At 50.3% G+C, this 15,900-nt stretch overlaps 2 protein-coding genes across 2 annotated transcripts; both read right to left on the bottom strand.

The window, feature by feature from the left end:
* Positions 1–1,113: 1,113 nt before the first annotated feature.
* On the bottom strand, positions 1,114–2,416 carry LOC109752696 (BTB/POZ and MATH domain-containing protein 2; the record flags this gene model as incomplete). Its single annotated transcript, XM_020311596.3, is given in 2 exon segments — positions 1,114–2,206; positions 2,208–2,416. Coding segments are annotated over 2 exon segments (1,029 nt in total), but the record flags the coding sequence as incomplete, so codon positions are not given.
* A 2,166-nt stretch (positions 2,417–4,582) lies between these two features.
* Positions 4,583–5,341, bottom strand: LOC109752703 (protein DMP6-like). The gene has a single exon (XM_020311605.1). It carries the CDS (start codon positions 5,339–5,341, stop codon positions 4,583–4,585), a length of 759 nt encoding a protein of 252 aa, XP_020167194.1.
* Between the last annotated feature and the right edge of the window lie 10,559 nt (positions 5,342–15,900).

Below are 15,900 nucleotides of genomic sequence, written 5' to 3'. Positions count from 1 at the left end.
GGATAGGACCCTGATTTAATTAGTTGTGGTCACTTTTGCTTTGATGTTGTCTGGCTGTAAAACTCTACAATTGATACCTTTACCAGCTGATCGTGTTATAAATTCCTGGGTAATAACACATATATAGGTATTTCCTTCCTTGCTGGATGGGGTATTAATTAATTCCAGGGTAAATGAACACATATGCTGCTTAATCAATGAAAATGGCAAATCTTTTGCCTCCTTTCAAAAAAAAATAAAAATCATACATACAAAATTCAGAGACAAACTCTTGTCCATAGTCACTTAGGGTGAAGAAGCATTTTTCACCACTCATAATCAAGCAAACATATCCTCCCTCTCCCTCACATATATAGGAAGTAATATCACAGAGGTAGAACAAGCATGAACATGGGCTGCAAATGTCAAAATACTGCAACACAGACAAGATGTGTATGTTTGTTTCTACTTCCATAGTGAGTCAGCCCAGTGATTAAGAAGATGCAAACTGAGTTTAATAGACAACAACCTATATATGTGTTCATTGCCCTGGAATTAATAGACACCACAGTGACAGGCTTAGAGCCAGATAGCATCAAAGCAAAACAACTGAATCAGGCAGGTCTCAGCCAAGTCAGGGCCCCTGCTACATTTTCCAGATGGTGATGACCCGCCTTGAGGTACATACAGGGAGCGCTCGGCGCAAAGCAATCCGTCCATGTACTTCTCCTCTTTTTCTTTTCATCTCTTCCCTGGGAGCTGGAATCCCTTGTCCAGCAGTGAATTTGTGCTTGCTTTTGCCTCCAGGAGTTGACACCAACCAATCACATGTCTCTCCATTGCTCTGCTTACCCTGGAAGGAAACAGATACAGATTCCAAATCGTCCATATTTTAAGCCATGCACATGTAAACATGTTAATAATGTAATACTATGGCTGTATGTCACGGCAACCGGAATTCTTGGTGACCTCTGTGTCTTGTCTTTCATATCAGTTCCCCTTGAATAAATCCAGGTTCATAAAATGCCTTCCCAGAAACATCTACATTTCTTCTTTTCGATAACCACTTGAAATAGGTCTACATGACAGGGAAGGCACATAGCTACAATATACGACACAATGAACAGAAAAATATAAGAGGATAAAATGACTAGTTGGGAAATTTGCGCATTGCTGCAATGCAGATCAATGTTTTGACCCTAACACCTGAATTTACAGACCATCGTCCATTGCATGAAGAGACAATATGCCCATATGTTGGATTTTTCTGATTCATCATACATGAAAAACTACATGACTGATGAGACAATTAAAAGCAAGACACAGATACTACGATCTCTGAAGAGGATACCACATATGCAAAACAATGTCACTTGATTAAGGAACACGCGTACCATATACAGAGTGTTATCTCCGCTGGTTTGCAGCAAGCATGGCAATGAGCTCGAACAAAACAGAGGGGTAGGTCGTGGCTACATGCCCCCAGCCAGTAGTCGCCATCAGTGTCTGCAAACGCAAGGGAGATAGAACTTGGATAAACTTCAGGCACGCCTGCTTCAGTCCGTCGCAGTGGTGCTGCTTGGATAGAAGGAGAGTGGACGCCACCGAGCTCACACACATGTGCTCGGACAACTGCTTCTCACAGATGAACTTGAGGCGCTGCAGATGGTATCTGTCTGCCGCTACAAACAAGTCTTGCAGCCACCGCAGCCGCATTTGTTGCTCTACTGCCTCTTCTTGCGTTTGTTCCACAGCTTCTGGCATTTTATCCTCTGCTTGTCCTTGTTCCACTATTCGTGGCATTTCATCCTCCTCCATGCTGACACTGTCCTTGTCCATCACAGGGAACGAGTCTGTGTAGATGAAGTGAAGCAACGCCCTAAACACTTTTGCTTCCATGTCTTTGATGTGTATGACGTTGTCGGACGTGGCGGTGCCCTCACTCATGGGGCCAAATAGCTGCGCCATGAACACCTGAGACCTGGCAGCGAGCACACACCGGTGAGCGGTAAACGTCTCGCCGCCAACCTCAAAGGTGACATCAGCACCCACCATATTTTGAAGGAGGTGGCTGAAATGCTGGTGTATGTGAGGCAGGAGCACCTCATCCGGGGTGCAAACAAGGACATGACAGCGGATGGTGAAACAATCATGCTTGAGACTGTCGGATCGTTCAAGGGCATCTCTTGTCAGCAAGTCGTGGCAGCCCCAGCAAGGATGAGGCTCAGCGTTTGACTAATTCGACCAACATACATCGGAGTCTGAAGCTGAACTTGGCCTCGACCTCTCCGTAGAGGCCGTTGGGGTAGTACTCGATGTACCAATTATGGCCTCCTACCATGAAAGGGTCAGTCCTCCTGCTCTCGCCGGTGGCCAGCTCCTTTTTGCTACCCGAGTAGCCCTTGATCACGAGGCCGTCTCGCAAGAGCACCCCTTGTCGCCGTCAAGGACCGATACACCGGCGAACGACGCCATGGCGGGCCTGCGAGCTCACCGGAAAGGAAATCGACGGCCTACTCGATCAGTCACCATTCATCACATTCCTATCCTAACTAGTTTCAGGGTTGAGATCGATGAGCTGAGGGGCCAAACCTTCCCGGTCAAGTCGCGGCCGCACGATGCCGCCGCCGCTACACTCGCTGCGGTGCCGGCGTCGCTTCTCCGGCGGCCGCACGGGCTTGCAAATTGGTCCTGACAAGTCGCCGCCCGCTCCACTCGCTGCGCCGCCGGAAGCAGAGGAAGGAATATGCGCCGCCGGCTCGTTGTTTGGTTGCCTTCCAGCTGGGCCCTGCCTGGACCTAGCTAGGGTTTGTTAGTAGTTATTGGGCTTTCAGGCCCTCACAGCCCACGAGCTGCAAAGCCCGTCCCACACGGCCCTGCTGTTTGGGCAAATCCTGATATGAACATGCCACAAAATTAAGATTTGTGCTATATTATGTTTGATTTATTTATTTATTCATGGGACAGTATGCTAAATAGCATTTGAGTGGATCTTTTGCCGCAATAAATAAGATTATTTTTACTCCACTCAAAAAGTTTCCACACATGTATTTACAGGAACTGACAAGTCATATTCACATTTCATTTTTCGGAAAATAAGCATACTTTCGACAAGGCCTACGTGGGCACTCTGGGGGAAAATAAGTATACTTTCGACCCACACTCGTGGGGCGTCGTTCTGTCTCCCGGCCTTCCCCATCCCGCTTTGACGCCTTGCCCTCTTTTGCAGTGCTAATCACTACATCCCTCAACCTCCTCCTCCTCCTCCTCCACGCTAGAGAGAGAGAGAGAGAGAGAGAGAGAGAGAGAGAGAGCACGCAGTCACCATTTCGTCCGGATCAGGGGTGGCGTGGGGGTAAAAAGAGGGTGTGCACATCTATGACTGACCTGCTACCATGGACCCTTTCTTTCTTTCATAAATTCATTGTTAGATGTGCATCTATGACAAAAACCTGACTTTCTATCACAAGATTTGTCACATAAGTCCACTTTCCTTGTTGTGGAGGCGATCAAGACTCTAGAGAGTGCAAGATCTCTGTATCCTAGGATCAGGGAAGAACCTTCCACCTTTGTTCTTGCTTCCACTTGCGTTTATGATAAACCACAATCGTTTGTGTGGTGTGGAAGAACGAAATCATGGGTGCACATTTTGTGTGTTGTTGGCTGTGTGTTATGTTAGGGGTGCTATGCTAGTTATACCATTGTCCTCGTGTTTACCTCCATGTTTTTTGTATTTTTGCCTCTTCCCTTCTCCAACTCGTGAAGATTGAGCCACCTAGCCAAAACTCGGCATATCACTAGCTCACTATTTTGGGGGTCCCCAGTCCCAAGAGCATTTTCACGTTTCACAAATCCTAGGTGCATTGTTACAACAACATGGTCAAAATCCTTGTTTTCACCGCTCCACGCTTGTTTATGAGTTATAGCCCAACGTTTTGGGATCCTGTTAAGGTTTTCATGTTCTGTGAACCCCAATGCATGATTACAGAGATGTTGTGAAAAATCCATGTTTACTGTCTTTCTGGTTTGTTTCGTGTGCTTGGTTACCTGAAAGATTTTCATGTTTTGTGAAAAGTCACTATAATGCCATGATCTGTTCTATTGCGACCTTACCACAAAGTTCTGATCCACTGCAGAATATATGATCTTGACAACCTTGCTTGCCACCAAAACAACATATAGAATATGAAAGAAATGTGAAAATCACACACACAAATATATTTGGAAAAGTATTTTTTCTTATGAATTTGACTATATTATGGGAAGTTCGGATATAAAAATTGGATCAACAGTTCCATACACACACACACACAGAGGATGGTTAAAGTAAAATTGGTAGCCATGCATATACTAGCAAAAGAAAAACGTACACTCAACACCCACATCACACATAATAATACGGTTCAACCAAAGGAAGGGAAGGACCAAAAAGAAGATGAAAAGCAAATCTCACGTGATAGGAACAATTCAAGCACACGTTTGATGCATGCATGCATGCATGGGGTGAGGCACACAATTTGATTCCGTTTATTTAAAGAAGACGACCACTCACTCACGTTGCTCTTACCATGCATGCATGCACGGCGATCCATATCAAGAGGAGCTAGACGACATGGCCGAGCTGATAGCTGGTGGACGGGGCCACTCGGGTGTCTGCGGCGGCGGGAGCACTCTTGCTCTTCTTGACGGCGGCATTGTCATTGGCATTGGCATTGGTGTCGGTGAGGTTGTCGAGGGCGGCGGCGGCGGGGCCGGCGCCGATGCCGTGCCTGGTGGAGGGGAAGATCATGAAGACGAAGCTGGCGAGGAAGCCGGAGGCGAGCGGCATGTTGACGAGGAACTCGCGCCATTGGCGGCTCTCGCGCGGGACCAGGCACTTCTGCACGCCCGAGTCGCAGAAGGCGAGCGAGATGAAGACGATGAAGCGGAACACCGAGTGCAGCCAGTCCCGCCACCGCATGCGCCGCCTCCTGCTCTCGCCGATGGGGATGGCCCCGCCCCCGTCGGGGTCGTCGGAGTTGAAGGGCGTGAAGCCCCACGGGTGGACGAAGCCGTAGCGGGTGTGGCCGTGCCGGTCGGTGACGCTGTCCGTGAAGGAGAGGAGCGCGCAGAGCACGCCGAGGAAGAGGATGAGCGCCCAGGTGAAGTAGCGGTTCACCGACAGGCACTCGCCGTGGTTGGTGAAGGACGGCGCCAGCGTCTGGAACGCCGTCGTGGTGCCCGTCGGCAGCAGCCTCGCCAGGTTCGACGCCGTCGACAGCGTCTTGTCGTACAAGCTGGAGGAGCCGCCCCGACGTGTAGGCTTGGGCGGCTCCCCTCCCTCTCCGACCGGAAGGTCGGTCTCTGCTGGCGCGCCCCGCATGCTTGAAACCAAATTGAGGCAGAGAGAGAGAGAGAGAGGATGATGGAATGACCTACGACTACGAGCGAGCTGCATGGGCTTTTATACACTAGAGAGAGATGTAGAACTGTACGCATCAGACATGTCATCCAGAAGCTCAAACTGATAGGGAAAAAATGGACAATGCATTTATATATCAACAAGAGAGGCAGAAAGAGACTAGCAATAAACAAGCACCTGATGCTAATTAAATTAAAAGAGAGATAGAAAAAAAAAAGACCAAAGCGACACACACACCGGCATGCATGTATAGTACGCAGCCATGCATGTTTTGCTTGGATGCGAGGCAAAGAACCCTAACCTAACCAGCATACACTCGATGCTTCCATTCCATCCATGATCCACCACTCTCTCAAGTAAGGCACGTACGTGACTCAAAGCTGCTGCATGCACAGTGAAAAGCCTGCGTGCAGGGAATATAACAGGCACACCAGCACGTGTGAGTTATAACATCAACACAGTTGCTCGATCGACCATGTAGTCCACCTATCTCAAACAGCTTTCGTATAAGAAAGAAATATATTCCATGGAATAGTAATGCCACATGAGACTCTTCACGAGATGCACCAGAAAAACATGAGTGAGTAGTTTTCAAAATTGATTTTGAAAAAGGCCTATGATAAGGTCAGATGGTCGTTCCTCATAATGAGAGGATTCTCAGATAAATGGCGTCGGTGGATCCAAAATTTTGTTACTCAAGGTAGCGTGGCAGTCAAAGTCAATGATGGCGTAGGCCACTACTTTCAAACAAAAAAACTATGTCAGGGCGACCCATGCCGACATGTTGGCTATTCTGATCGATCACGCCAAGAAATATGGCCAGATTGCAGGAATAGTTCCACACCTTATGGATGGTGGTCTCTCCCTTCTGCAATATGCTCATGATATGATTCTTTTTATGGAACATGACCTGAATAAGGCTCAAAACTTGAAACTCTTACTTTCAACGTTTGAGCAAATGTTGGGCCTTAAAATTAATTTCTATAAAAGTGAATTATTCTACTTTGGAGAAGCCAGTGAGGTGACGACTGATTACGCGGACCTACTGGTTGTGAGCTAGGCCATTTCCTGATTAAATATTAGGAAATTCCGATTCATTATCAACGTCTCACTAATGTGGAGTGGAACATGCAGAGAACGCTTAGAGAAAAGGTTGAGCAGTTGGAAAGAAAAATTACTCTCTGTTGGAGGACGGCTGGTCCAGTCAAAAGTTTCCACACATGTATTTGCAGAAACAGACAACTCATATTCACATTGCGTTTTCTTTTGGAAAATAAGCATACTTTCCACCCGGCCTCGCCGCTTGTTGGTGTGCACGGGTGCCTAGTAGTATGAGGGTGAGTTGCTGGCGCCTTCGAAATTTTCTTCTAAACGAGTCTCAAGGACCTCTGGAAGACAGATACCAACTTACGGCTCCACCCAACCTATAAAGAATTGAAGGAAGCTCGAGCCCTAGCTCGAGGAAGAGGAAAGACGTCATTGATCGATGGTGCACTAATCATCGACACTGCTCCTTTCTGACTACGGCCCGATCTCATCCTACTCTCCTCCCCCGCGCGAACCCCTCCCCTCCTCGCCTGTTCCCTTCCCTCCCGCTTTGACGCCTTGCCCTCTTCTGCAGTGTTAACCACCACGTCCCTGAACCTCTCCTCCTCGGTGCTAGGTCGAGGATAGAGAAAGAGAGAGAGACCACACCATCACCATTTTGTCTTGAGTAGATATGGTTAGTGATTTCCCAGGGAGGCGGTATGGGGGCGGTGTATCACCAACTCACTACTTTTGGGCCCAAAGCATTTTCGCGTTTCATGATCCCTAGGGCATGGTTACAACAGCAACATTGTCAAAATCTTTGTTTTCACCGCTCCACTCTTGTTTGAGTTATAACTCAATGTTTTGGGATCCTGTTAAGATTTTCAAGTTCTGTGAACCCCAATGCACGATTACAGAGATGTTGTGAAGAATACACACTTCCGGTGTTTCGGGATTGTTTCGTGTGCTATGGCACACCATTGGCTACGTGTAATATTTTCATGTCACGTGAAAAATCGCTATAATACCATGATCCGATTCTATTGCGATCTTACCACATAGTTCCGATCCATTTCAGAATCTATGATCATGACCACCTTGCTCGTCATCCAAACAATATATGTCAATATATATTGAATAGTAGTTAATATAAAAATTGGGTAGCCATGCAGATATACTACCAAAAAAAGCATACACACTCAACATACACATGTACAACCAAAGCAAGGAGCAAAAAGAAGAAGAAACAAAAAAGATGCTCATATGATAGGGACAATTGAAAGCACACGTTTGATGCATGAATGCATCAAACGTTCATGCATGCATGCTACGGCCATGCATGCAGCTGCTGATCTTAAGAAGACTCACGCTGCTCTTAGAGCATCTCCAACAGCCGCGCTACGCGCCGCACCTTAAAAACTAGTTTGCCGCGTGCCGTTCACCTGGTTTTGCGCGGCCGTCAGCGCTGGCTCCAACAGCCGCGCTAAAATGCAGCACGCGCGCCGCTCCAGCAGCGCGCGCGACTCCCCGGGGCATTGCATATATGGCATTTTGGACACAAAATGGATTTGAAAACATTCAAAATGCAATGAACATGACATATAAATTTTCACACAAACAACTTGATCAATAAAAGTTCATGCTCACAAGTTCAAAGTTCATGCCCACAAGTTCAAAATTATGCCCACAAGTTCATCCAACCAAGTTCAAAATGCAAACCAAGTTCAAGACACAAACGAAAGACACATCAATCCTCCTCCTCGTCTTCGTCCTCATCTTCGGAAGACGATTCTGCCTCCTCCGAAGATGATTCTTCTTCCCTCTCCTCATCGTGCACCGCATCACGTGAAGCTCCGACGGTGTTGGCAAGATCTTCAACGGCACCTTCATGGGAATGTGTGTGAGGAGGCACATCGAAAGACATTCCGCCCATGGCGGCCGGAGGTGCACCAATGCCTCCCATGAGAGAAGCAAAACTCATGCCTCCCATGAGAGAAGCAAAACTCATGCCTCCCATGGCGGCCATAGCGTCGGGGGGTGCTCCAAAGCCACCCATGCCTCCCATGGCACCTAAACCGCCCACGGAACCTCCGAAGCCACCCATGCCACTCATGGCGCCAAGGCCACCGCCACCCATGGCGCCGAGGCCACCGCCACCCATGGCGCCAAGGCCACCGCCACCCATTGCACGAACCATGGCTCTTTTTTTGGATCAAGACTTCTTCACGTGAAAGATTGACATACTCCTTTTGCGCCTCATTGAGGTTAGATGTTTCCAAGAAGAACAAGTGCTTCTCCCATTCCAACAATCTTGTTCGCTCCTCATTGCTCACCTTCCTCTCCTCCAAAGCCACCTTCCTCTCCTCGGCCGCCAACCTCCTCTCCTCGGCCGCGGCATCTTGGTTCCTTGCCATTTTCCTCACCTCGTTGGCTTCTTTTCTTGCCTTCACAATAGCTTCCATAGCATTTTTGAGCTCATCATCTCCTTTCCTCTTCTTCTTTTCTTTTGCGTCTTTCTTGCACCCATCCGGTCGTTTTGGCTTCGAGTATGAAACCGAGTTGGGTGTGGGGCTTCTCTTGCCGTCATCACTTGATGCATCATCCTCCTCCTCCTCCTCATCATCATTCAACTCAATTGTTCGCTTGCGTTTGTTGCTCAAATTCAAATCATCCAAATATTCACGCTTCTTCCATTTCTCATCATCCTTCAACATGTTATAGCAATGAGGCAAGGTGAAGACCCTTCCTTTCTTGATCTTCCCCTTCTTGGTTTTCCTCTCCTCTTCTTTGAACAAGTTTTGTGCAATGTGGTACTACATGAAAACAAAGCAAGTTAGCACTTCAAACACCAACAACAAGTATGATGAACATGTATGAAATGCCACTTACTCTATCGTCCTCATTTGTGCCACTTGGGTTCAACTTGTCAACCGCCTTTTGATAAGCCGCCCACCTTTGACAATCCGAGTTGATTGTCGACCACCGGGACCGAAGTGATCTCTCGGAGCGGTCAATTCCACTCATGTTGTGAACATCATAGTGTTCTTTCATCCGCCCCCAATAAGCATCTCTACTTTGATCACCTCCAACAGATGGATCCCTCGACACTTGCAACCAAGTATTGCATAGTAAGATGTCATCGGCGTTGGTGTAATTGCCCGCTCTTCCTTTCGGCGCGTCGACAATGCCCTCACCCTCCTCGTCCACCTCGAACTCATGGTCTTCGAAATGCATGTCATTGGTTTGAGACCAATTCGAATTGTTGGAGCCAACACCCATAGTTGACATGTATGCATCATCGTTGAGACTACAAAGTTTTTTGAACAATGCGAATAAGCTATCTATATGAATGCATTCAAAAAATAACAAGAAAAGAAACGTTGATTTTTTTTTACCTTGGGGGCATTTTGTCGAACACGTTGTGCGCGTCGGCCGCCGGCTCAACGAGTGAGCTCGCCGGCGCTTCGGTAGCCGTCGCGCTCGTCACACGCCCTGCAAGCTTCTTCCTCCTCGCCTTTGAGGTGCCGGAGCCGTCCGCCGCCTTGTTCTTCTTCGCCGATGCCTTGCCCTTCTTCGGCCGCGCCGCATTGGGGAGCTTTGAGGGGGGCGCGGCGGCTCGGGCCTGCGCCGGCGCGACGCCACCCGCCGCCGAGGTCATCCGCGGTGGCATGAAGAGGCCACGCGCGAGGTCGATGGTCGGAGGAGCTCTGGCGGAGGCGAGGCCAACGGCCCTCGCGCTAGGGTTTGCGGCGGCGGCGGCGGCGGGCGGGTCGCGGCTATAGGATGGGGTGAGCGGGGTGCCGGTGCGTGCGTCCATGGGGTGCAGTTCGCTGGCGCCGGCGCGTGCGGGGCTTAGGAGGCGGAGAGGAGAGAGTGCGGCGCGAGCGCTCGAGTGAGCCGCGCGCGGAAGCGGGCGCCCCAAATACACCGCGCGAGATAGCGAATCGGACAGCGCGCCCAACTCCTTATACCGCGCGTGCGGTTATTGCGCGCCCGCTGGAGACACCCGGAGGGTTGCGCGCGCGCTAAAATGGCCAAATTTGCGGCGCGGCGCTTGTTTAACGCGGCTGTTGGAGATGCTCTTAGTCTTTTTTTGCGGGGGGAAGGGGATGTATATTAATTAACCTGGACCGCAGCAATCCAGTTCACACAACTTTACAACCCTTTTAGTGCCGGACACTAACCATACGGCCGTCTTCGTCTCACATCTACCCAACTGAGCTAAGTGATGGCTAACAAGATTACATCCTCTCCTAATAGACTTAACTAGTATCTCTCTTCCTCCTCTCATAGTGGAGGCAATCTCCTGGAAAATAGCGGCATGTTGTGATCTATTCCCCGAGGGATTGGAGATCATCATAGCAGCTTCAGCACTGTCCGTCTCAAGGATAAACGGAAGCGTACTCCACTCCAAAGCAAGCGAAATCCCCTCTCTACATGCTTCAAGTTGCTCAGCGAGGGCATTATCACATGTGAATAAATGACGACACAGGACGTGAAGATAATACAGCCTGAGGAGTCACGGAGTACCATGACGATGCCTCCGTTCCCCACCTGCGCCTGGAAAGCGCCATCAACATTAAGTTTTAACCAGCCATGTGGTGGCGTGCTCCACTTTTCCACCCAAGTGTGGCCTGGTGCTGCTAGTACCTCGCTAGCATGTGTCTCAGCATTGCTGCGTACATGGACTCCGGCCTGGCTGCTGCTGCTACCCCGGACGCAGCCAGTGCTGCTACCGGCCGGACATCCGATACTGATCCCAGGTGCAGTTCGGAGCACCGGGTCCGTGAGTACCATCTTCCCTTTGCACAAATCATCTGTAGGGAACCGCTGGATGCATAACAGAGATGTTAAGTAGCTATGTAGAAATCGACGAGATGCTCTTTCTTGGGCTCTTACTATGCATGCATCCTACGGCCATGCATCCACTCAAGAGGGAGAAGAACACTCACTCACGCTGCTCTTTCTTATCATGCATGCATGCTACTACGTGTTCGGACAAACCCGAATAGTTCTCTCTTTCACTCGCTGCCGAACGAAGGTGAAAGAAAAAGAGATGGGCACTGTAATTTTCCGGCGACAAAAGCCTCACCGACGAACGGCCTCACTTTATTTAACCTAAGCACACACCACAGTTGATCAATACACAAGGGAGGTTTTATACCCTGTGCACACACACCTAGCTAGCTACCACCCACGCACTAACCAGCTAACTACATGCTCGCTCGGCCCGACGGGCGCCCCCCCGACCCCTCTCCCCGCCGATCTCTCCTTCTGCCACCGCCGGGCGCTGCCCGCTGGCGGCGGCGGGCCGGTCTTTCCCCGCGCGCGCGTTGGGGGGCGCGGGGGCTCTTGATGGCGGCGGTGCTGCTCAGCCGGCGGTGGCGTGGCTTGGCGGCGGAGATCCCGCGGGCCTCAGGTGCCCTTCCTGCAGCATCACGGCCGCCCGCTGGTCACGGGGCAGCGCGGTGGTGCTGGTGGCCTGCGGTGCCCGCCCGGCCCAGATCTGGGCCCTTTCGGGGAGGGCCAGTGGGTCGGCACACGGCGGCGCTGCTCCCTGGTGGTGGTCGCGTGGAGGCGATGGTCTGTGGGCGGTGGAGGCTTCGTTGGCCGCCGCTATGGCCTCCTGGACGAGAACACCGCTGCATGCTTCATCTCCGCGCGAACAAGGCCATCTTCTTCTTCGTCTCCGGTGACACAACGCCGGCTCCTCCTCTCCAATTGCGGCAACATATGCCATCCTCCTTGCTCTGGCAACATATGCCTTTGACAGCCGCACAGCCACGCGTCTCCTCAGGCCGACACATGACTCAGAGCTTCATCGCGCAACTGCCGTTGAACGCCGCCACCTCCGAACTCGCCGAGCGTCACCGTTGCCACGCGCGCCACAGCTGCGCCGCTGAGGCCTCCACGCCCCCCGCTCGCCACAGACTCACTGTGCGCCGCCTCCGCGTCCGCCATGGACCCGAATCTTGTGGCTCTGAATACCAATTGTTGGCACAAACCCTCCGGCGGCACACGCCGAACCAGCCCTCCGGCAACGAACGCCGGACGGAAGAGATGAAGATGAACTAAGACAAGATTGCTTTGCCGGCAACGAACGCTGCAGCACCAAACGCCTGTATCTTCGCCTATATTCTGACTCACGAACATAATACATGGAGACTCACTCCACCTCACGGTGAGCGCACACATGCAACACTACCCAGGGGAGCTCTCCTGCCGGCCGGCCACACACCGCGGTCCCGACGGAGATTAGATCTTACTCCTCTCTCTGTAGAAACACCACTACTCTGCTGAAATAGCATATGGTCACACATATCAAGGCCACCACACACGCACGCACTAAGGGCATCTTGAAAGCCGACCCTCAAACCTCCTGCATATGTCTGGACCGCGCTGCCTAGACCGTGGAAGCCATCCAACGTGGGCCTGAAGATCAAGGAAAGAGGTGAGACAAAGAGATATAGAGTTAGGGTTTCCAAAGGATTTTTTTTGTCCAGGTCGAGGGAAGAGGTGCGAGAGAAAGAAAGATACAGTTAACATTGCGGGAAGCGAGAGACAGAGAGAAGGTGGAGCCGGGAAGCGGTGGTAGAGCACATGCAGGCCATTGATGCTCGCATGATTCTTAACATACCATCAAGCTCTTATGATACAAGGGAAGGGATACCTGAGCGTGACACTACGAAAGATCATGTGCAATCACGGTGCCATCAGCTTATCATCTTATCAGTTGTTACCCCGTTGTTCTACAGACAATCTCTCCCTCGCGTCGCCCTCGCCCTGGGCGACTCGGGGGCTCTCCAACCCTAGGCACCGCCGCCGCCCTCTCCTTCTCCCCTCCTCGCGCCGCCGCCGGGTGACGCCGCTGGGTGAAACTCGCGTGGCAGACGGCGGCGGTGGGGGGACTCCCTCTCCCGACTCCCCTTCCTCCGCGGGCGGCGGATCTAGGCGGCAGGCGGCGTTGTCCTGCGGTGCTCGCGGTTTGGCGCGAGGTGGCAGGCCTCGACGAGCGGTGGCGGGGCGCGGGGCATGCGGCGGTGAGCCTCGGCAGGCGGTGGCGGCTGCGCGCGGGTCTAACTCCGGGGCGGCGGCGCGGGCATGGATCCATCGCGGATCTGATCCTGTGGGCGCGGTCTCGGCCTCCCCTGCTCGGCCAGCGGGTCTAGGTGGGGGGGGGGGGCTTCTCCTTGCTGAGATCTGGCAAGCGGGATCATCCAGATCCCGGCAAGGATGGCGGCGACCCGTGCATGAGAGATGGAGGTCTTCGATCAGATCTGGGTGAAAACCTGCTATTGGCTATTGCCAAGGCCGGCGATGGCGACACTGTGTGCGTCGTTTCCTTCCTGAAGGCATCGCCGTGGAGAAGTTCAAGGCCACTCTCTGCTACCTCCGGGGGAAACCCTAGATCAGTAGATCGGATGACGGCGGCTCTCTGGTGTCGTTTCCCCCCTGGGGGCGTCATTCTTGGAGGTGCACACCGGCTCGAGGGACTAGAGGACGGAGACTTTGGTGGAGCGGTGCTTCATCTTACACATTGATGGTGGCAGATCTCGGCGGCGTGGTGCTGTGGAGACTCGGCGTCTGATGCGCGGAGATGGACTTGTGCAGGAGGAGGAAGCTGTCTAGCGTCATGGTGGCGTTGATGGCGGATAGGCCTGGCAAGATCGGTGCTTCAGTTCTGCTCTGAGGATGGACTGAGGGATGATGGAGGTGACGGCCCTTGCAGTGTGCGGTGCTCACTGTGAGTGTGCCAGACCGGTGTGGGACCCAATCCAGGTAGTGTCTTGGATGGGACACTCGGCTTTAGATGTTAGGCTTTGATACAATGTCTGTTTGGTATTAGGCCCAGACATTGGGCACACCTTCATCAAGGGGATAGGAGTAGCAACAGTGTTGCCAAGATGCTGGCTTCAGGCTTATTGATGTATCAACTTATATGGTCTTTGTGAATAATTAATAATATGGCTGCATGCATCGTCCAAATGCAGAGGCCGGGGGTATATCCTCCTTTTCTAAAAAAACAAAAAGGAGGAAGGACTGATTAGAACATTGACTGGGTAGCTCGTATATTGAATTATTGATAGCACCAAAGAAGCAATTGAGTAGGTTATGGATGTAAGATTGGATCAATGGAAGTGTTCCTACTCCTCCGTAGAGGAGCCGTGGGTATATATTGATTGAGGGCAGGAATAACCCCTGCCGTGGTTTACAAGTAACCCACCGATCGCTAGGATCCAGTAGGATTAGGATAGGAAGTTAAACGGGGGAGAAAGAGATAGAGGAAGTAGTTAAGATTACAAAGACTCAAATATCTCTAAGTCTAACATCCTCCCTTAATCTGAACTACCTATCCTAGATTAAGATTGTTCTTGAATGCTTCAAATGGCTTGTATGGTAGAGCTTTAGTGAATCCATCAGCCACTTGATCTTTGGAAGGAATAAAACGTATCTCCAACTTCTTCTCTGCAACCCTTTCTCGTACAAAGTGAAAATCTATCTCAATATGCTTGGTTCTGGCATGAAAGACAGGATTAGCACTTAAATAAGTAGCACCCAAATTATCACACCATAGACACGAAGTACGATGTTGCTTCACTCCCAATTCCTTAAGCAAAGATTCAAGCCAAATGATTTCAGAAGTAGCATTTGCCAATGATTTGTACTCAGCTTCAGTACTTGACCTTGACACTGTTGCTTGTTTCCTGGCACTCCATGAAATAAGGTTAGAACCAAAGAAAACAGCAAAACCACCTGTTGATTTTATATCATCACTGCCAGCTGCCCAATCTGCATCTGAGAAAGCACTAACAAGTGTAGAATTAGAACGTTTGAAATGTAGTCCCAAACCTACAGTGTGCTTAACATACCGTGTGATCCTTTTGACAGTTGTCGAATGAGCAGAAGTAGGAGCATGTAAGTATTGACATACTTTGTTAACAACAAATGAAATATCTGGTCATGTCAAGGTTAAATATTGCAAGGCTCCAACATCACTTATGTATCTAGTGCTTTCCTCCTCCTTAAGTGGCTCCCCTTCATATGCTGACAATTGTTCTGATGAGGATAATGGTGTGGGTGAAGACTTGCAATCCTTCATTCCCATCCGAGCCAAGAGTTCAGTGGCATATTTTTCCTGTTTCAACACTATACCATCCTGAACCTTCTCAACTTCAATGCCTAAGAAGAAACTCAAATCACCAAGATCCTTTAAAGAAAATTCTGAGCTTAGATCACGCAAGAGAGCATCAGTAGCATTCTGAGAAGAACTTGCAACTATAATATCATCAACATATATGAGCACAAAGATAACAGTATTTGCCTTATTGTATATGAAGAGGGATGTGTCAGCTTTTGATGCAATAAAGCCAAGATGTTTCAACTGCATACTTAACCTGGAGTACCATGCTCTAGGTGCTTGTTTCAAACCATAGAGAGCCTTGTCAAGTTTGCATACATGATGGGGTTTTTGTTTGTTTTCATAACCTGGT

This window comes from Aegilops tauschii, chromosome 6 (assembly GCF_002575655.3).
Source record: "Aegilops tauschii subsp. strangulata cultivar AL8/78 chromosome 6, Aet v6.0, whole genome shotgun sequence".
Lineage (NCBI taxonomy): Eukaryota > Viridiplantae > Streptophyta > Magnoliopsida > Poales > Poaceae > Aegilops > Aegilops tauschii.
Note: the sequence above shows the minus strand (reverse complement) of the source record. Positions and strands in the feature narration are given on the sequence as shown.

Bases quoted from the DNA above. Each gene is read 5' to 3' on its own strand.
- LOC109752703 (XM_020311605.1), bottom strand. From the start codon at position 5,341: ATGCGGGGCGCGCCAGCAGAGACCGACCTTCCGGTCGGAGAGGGAGGG.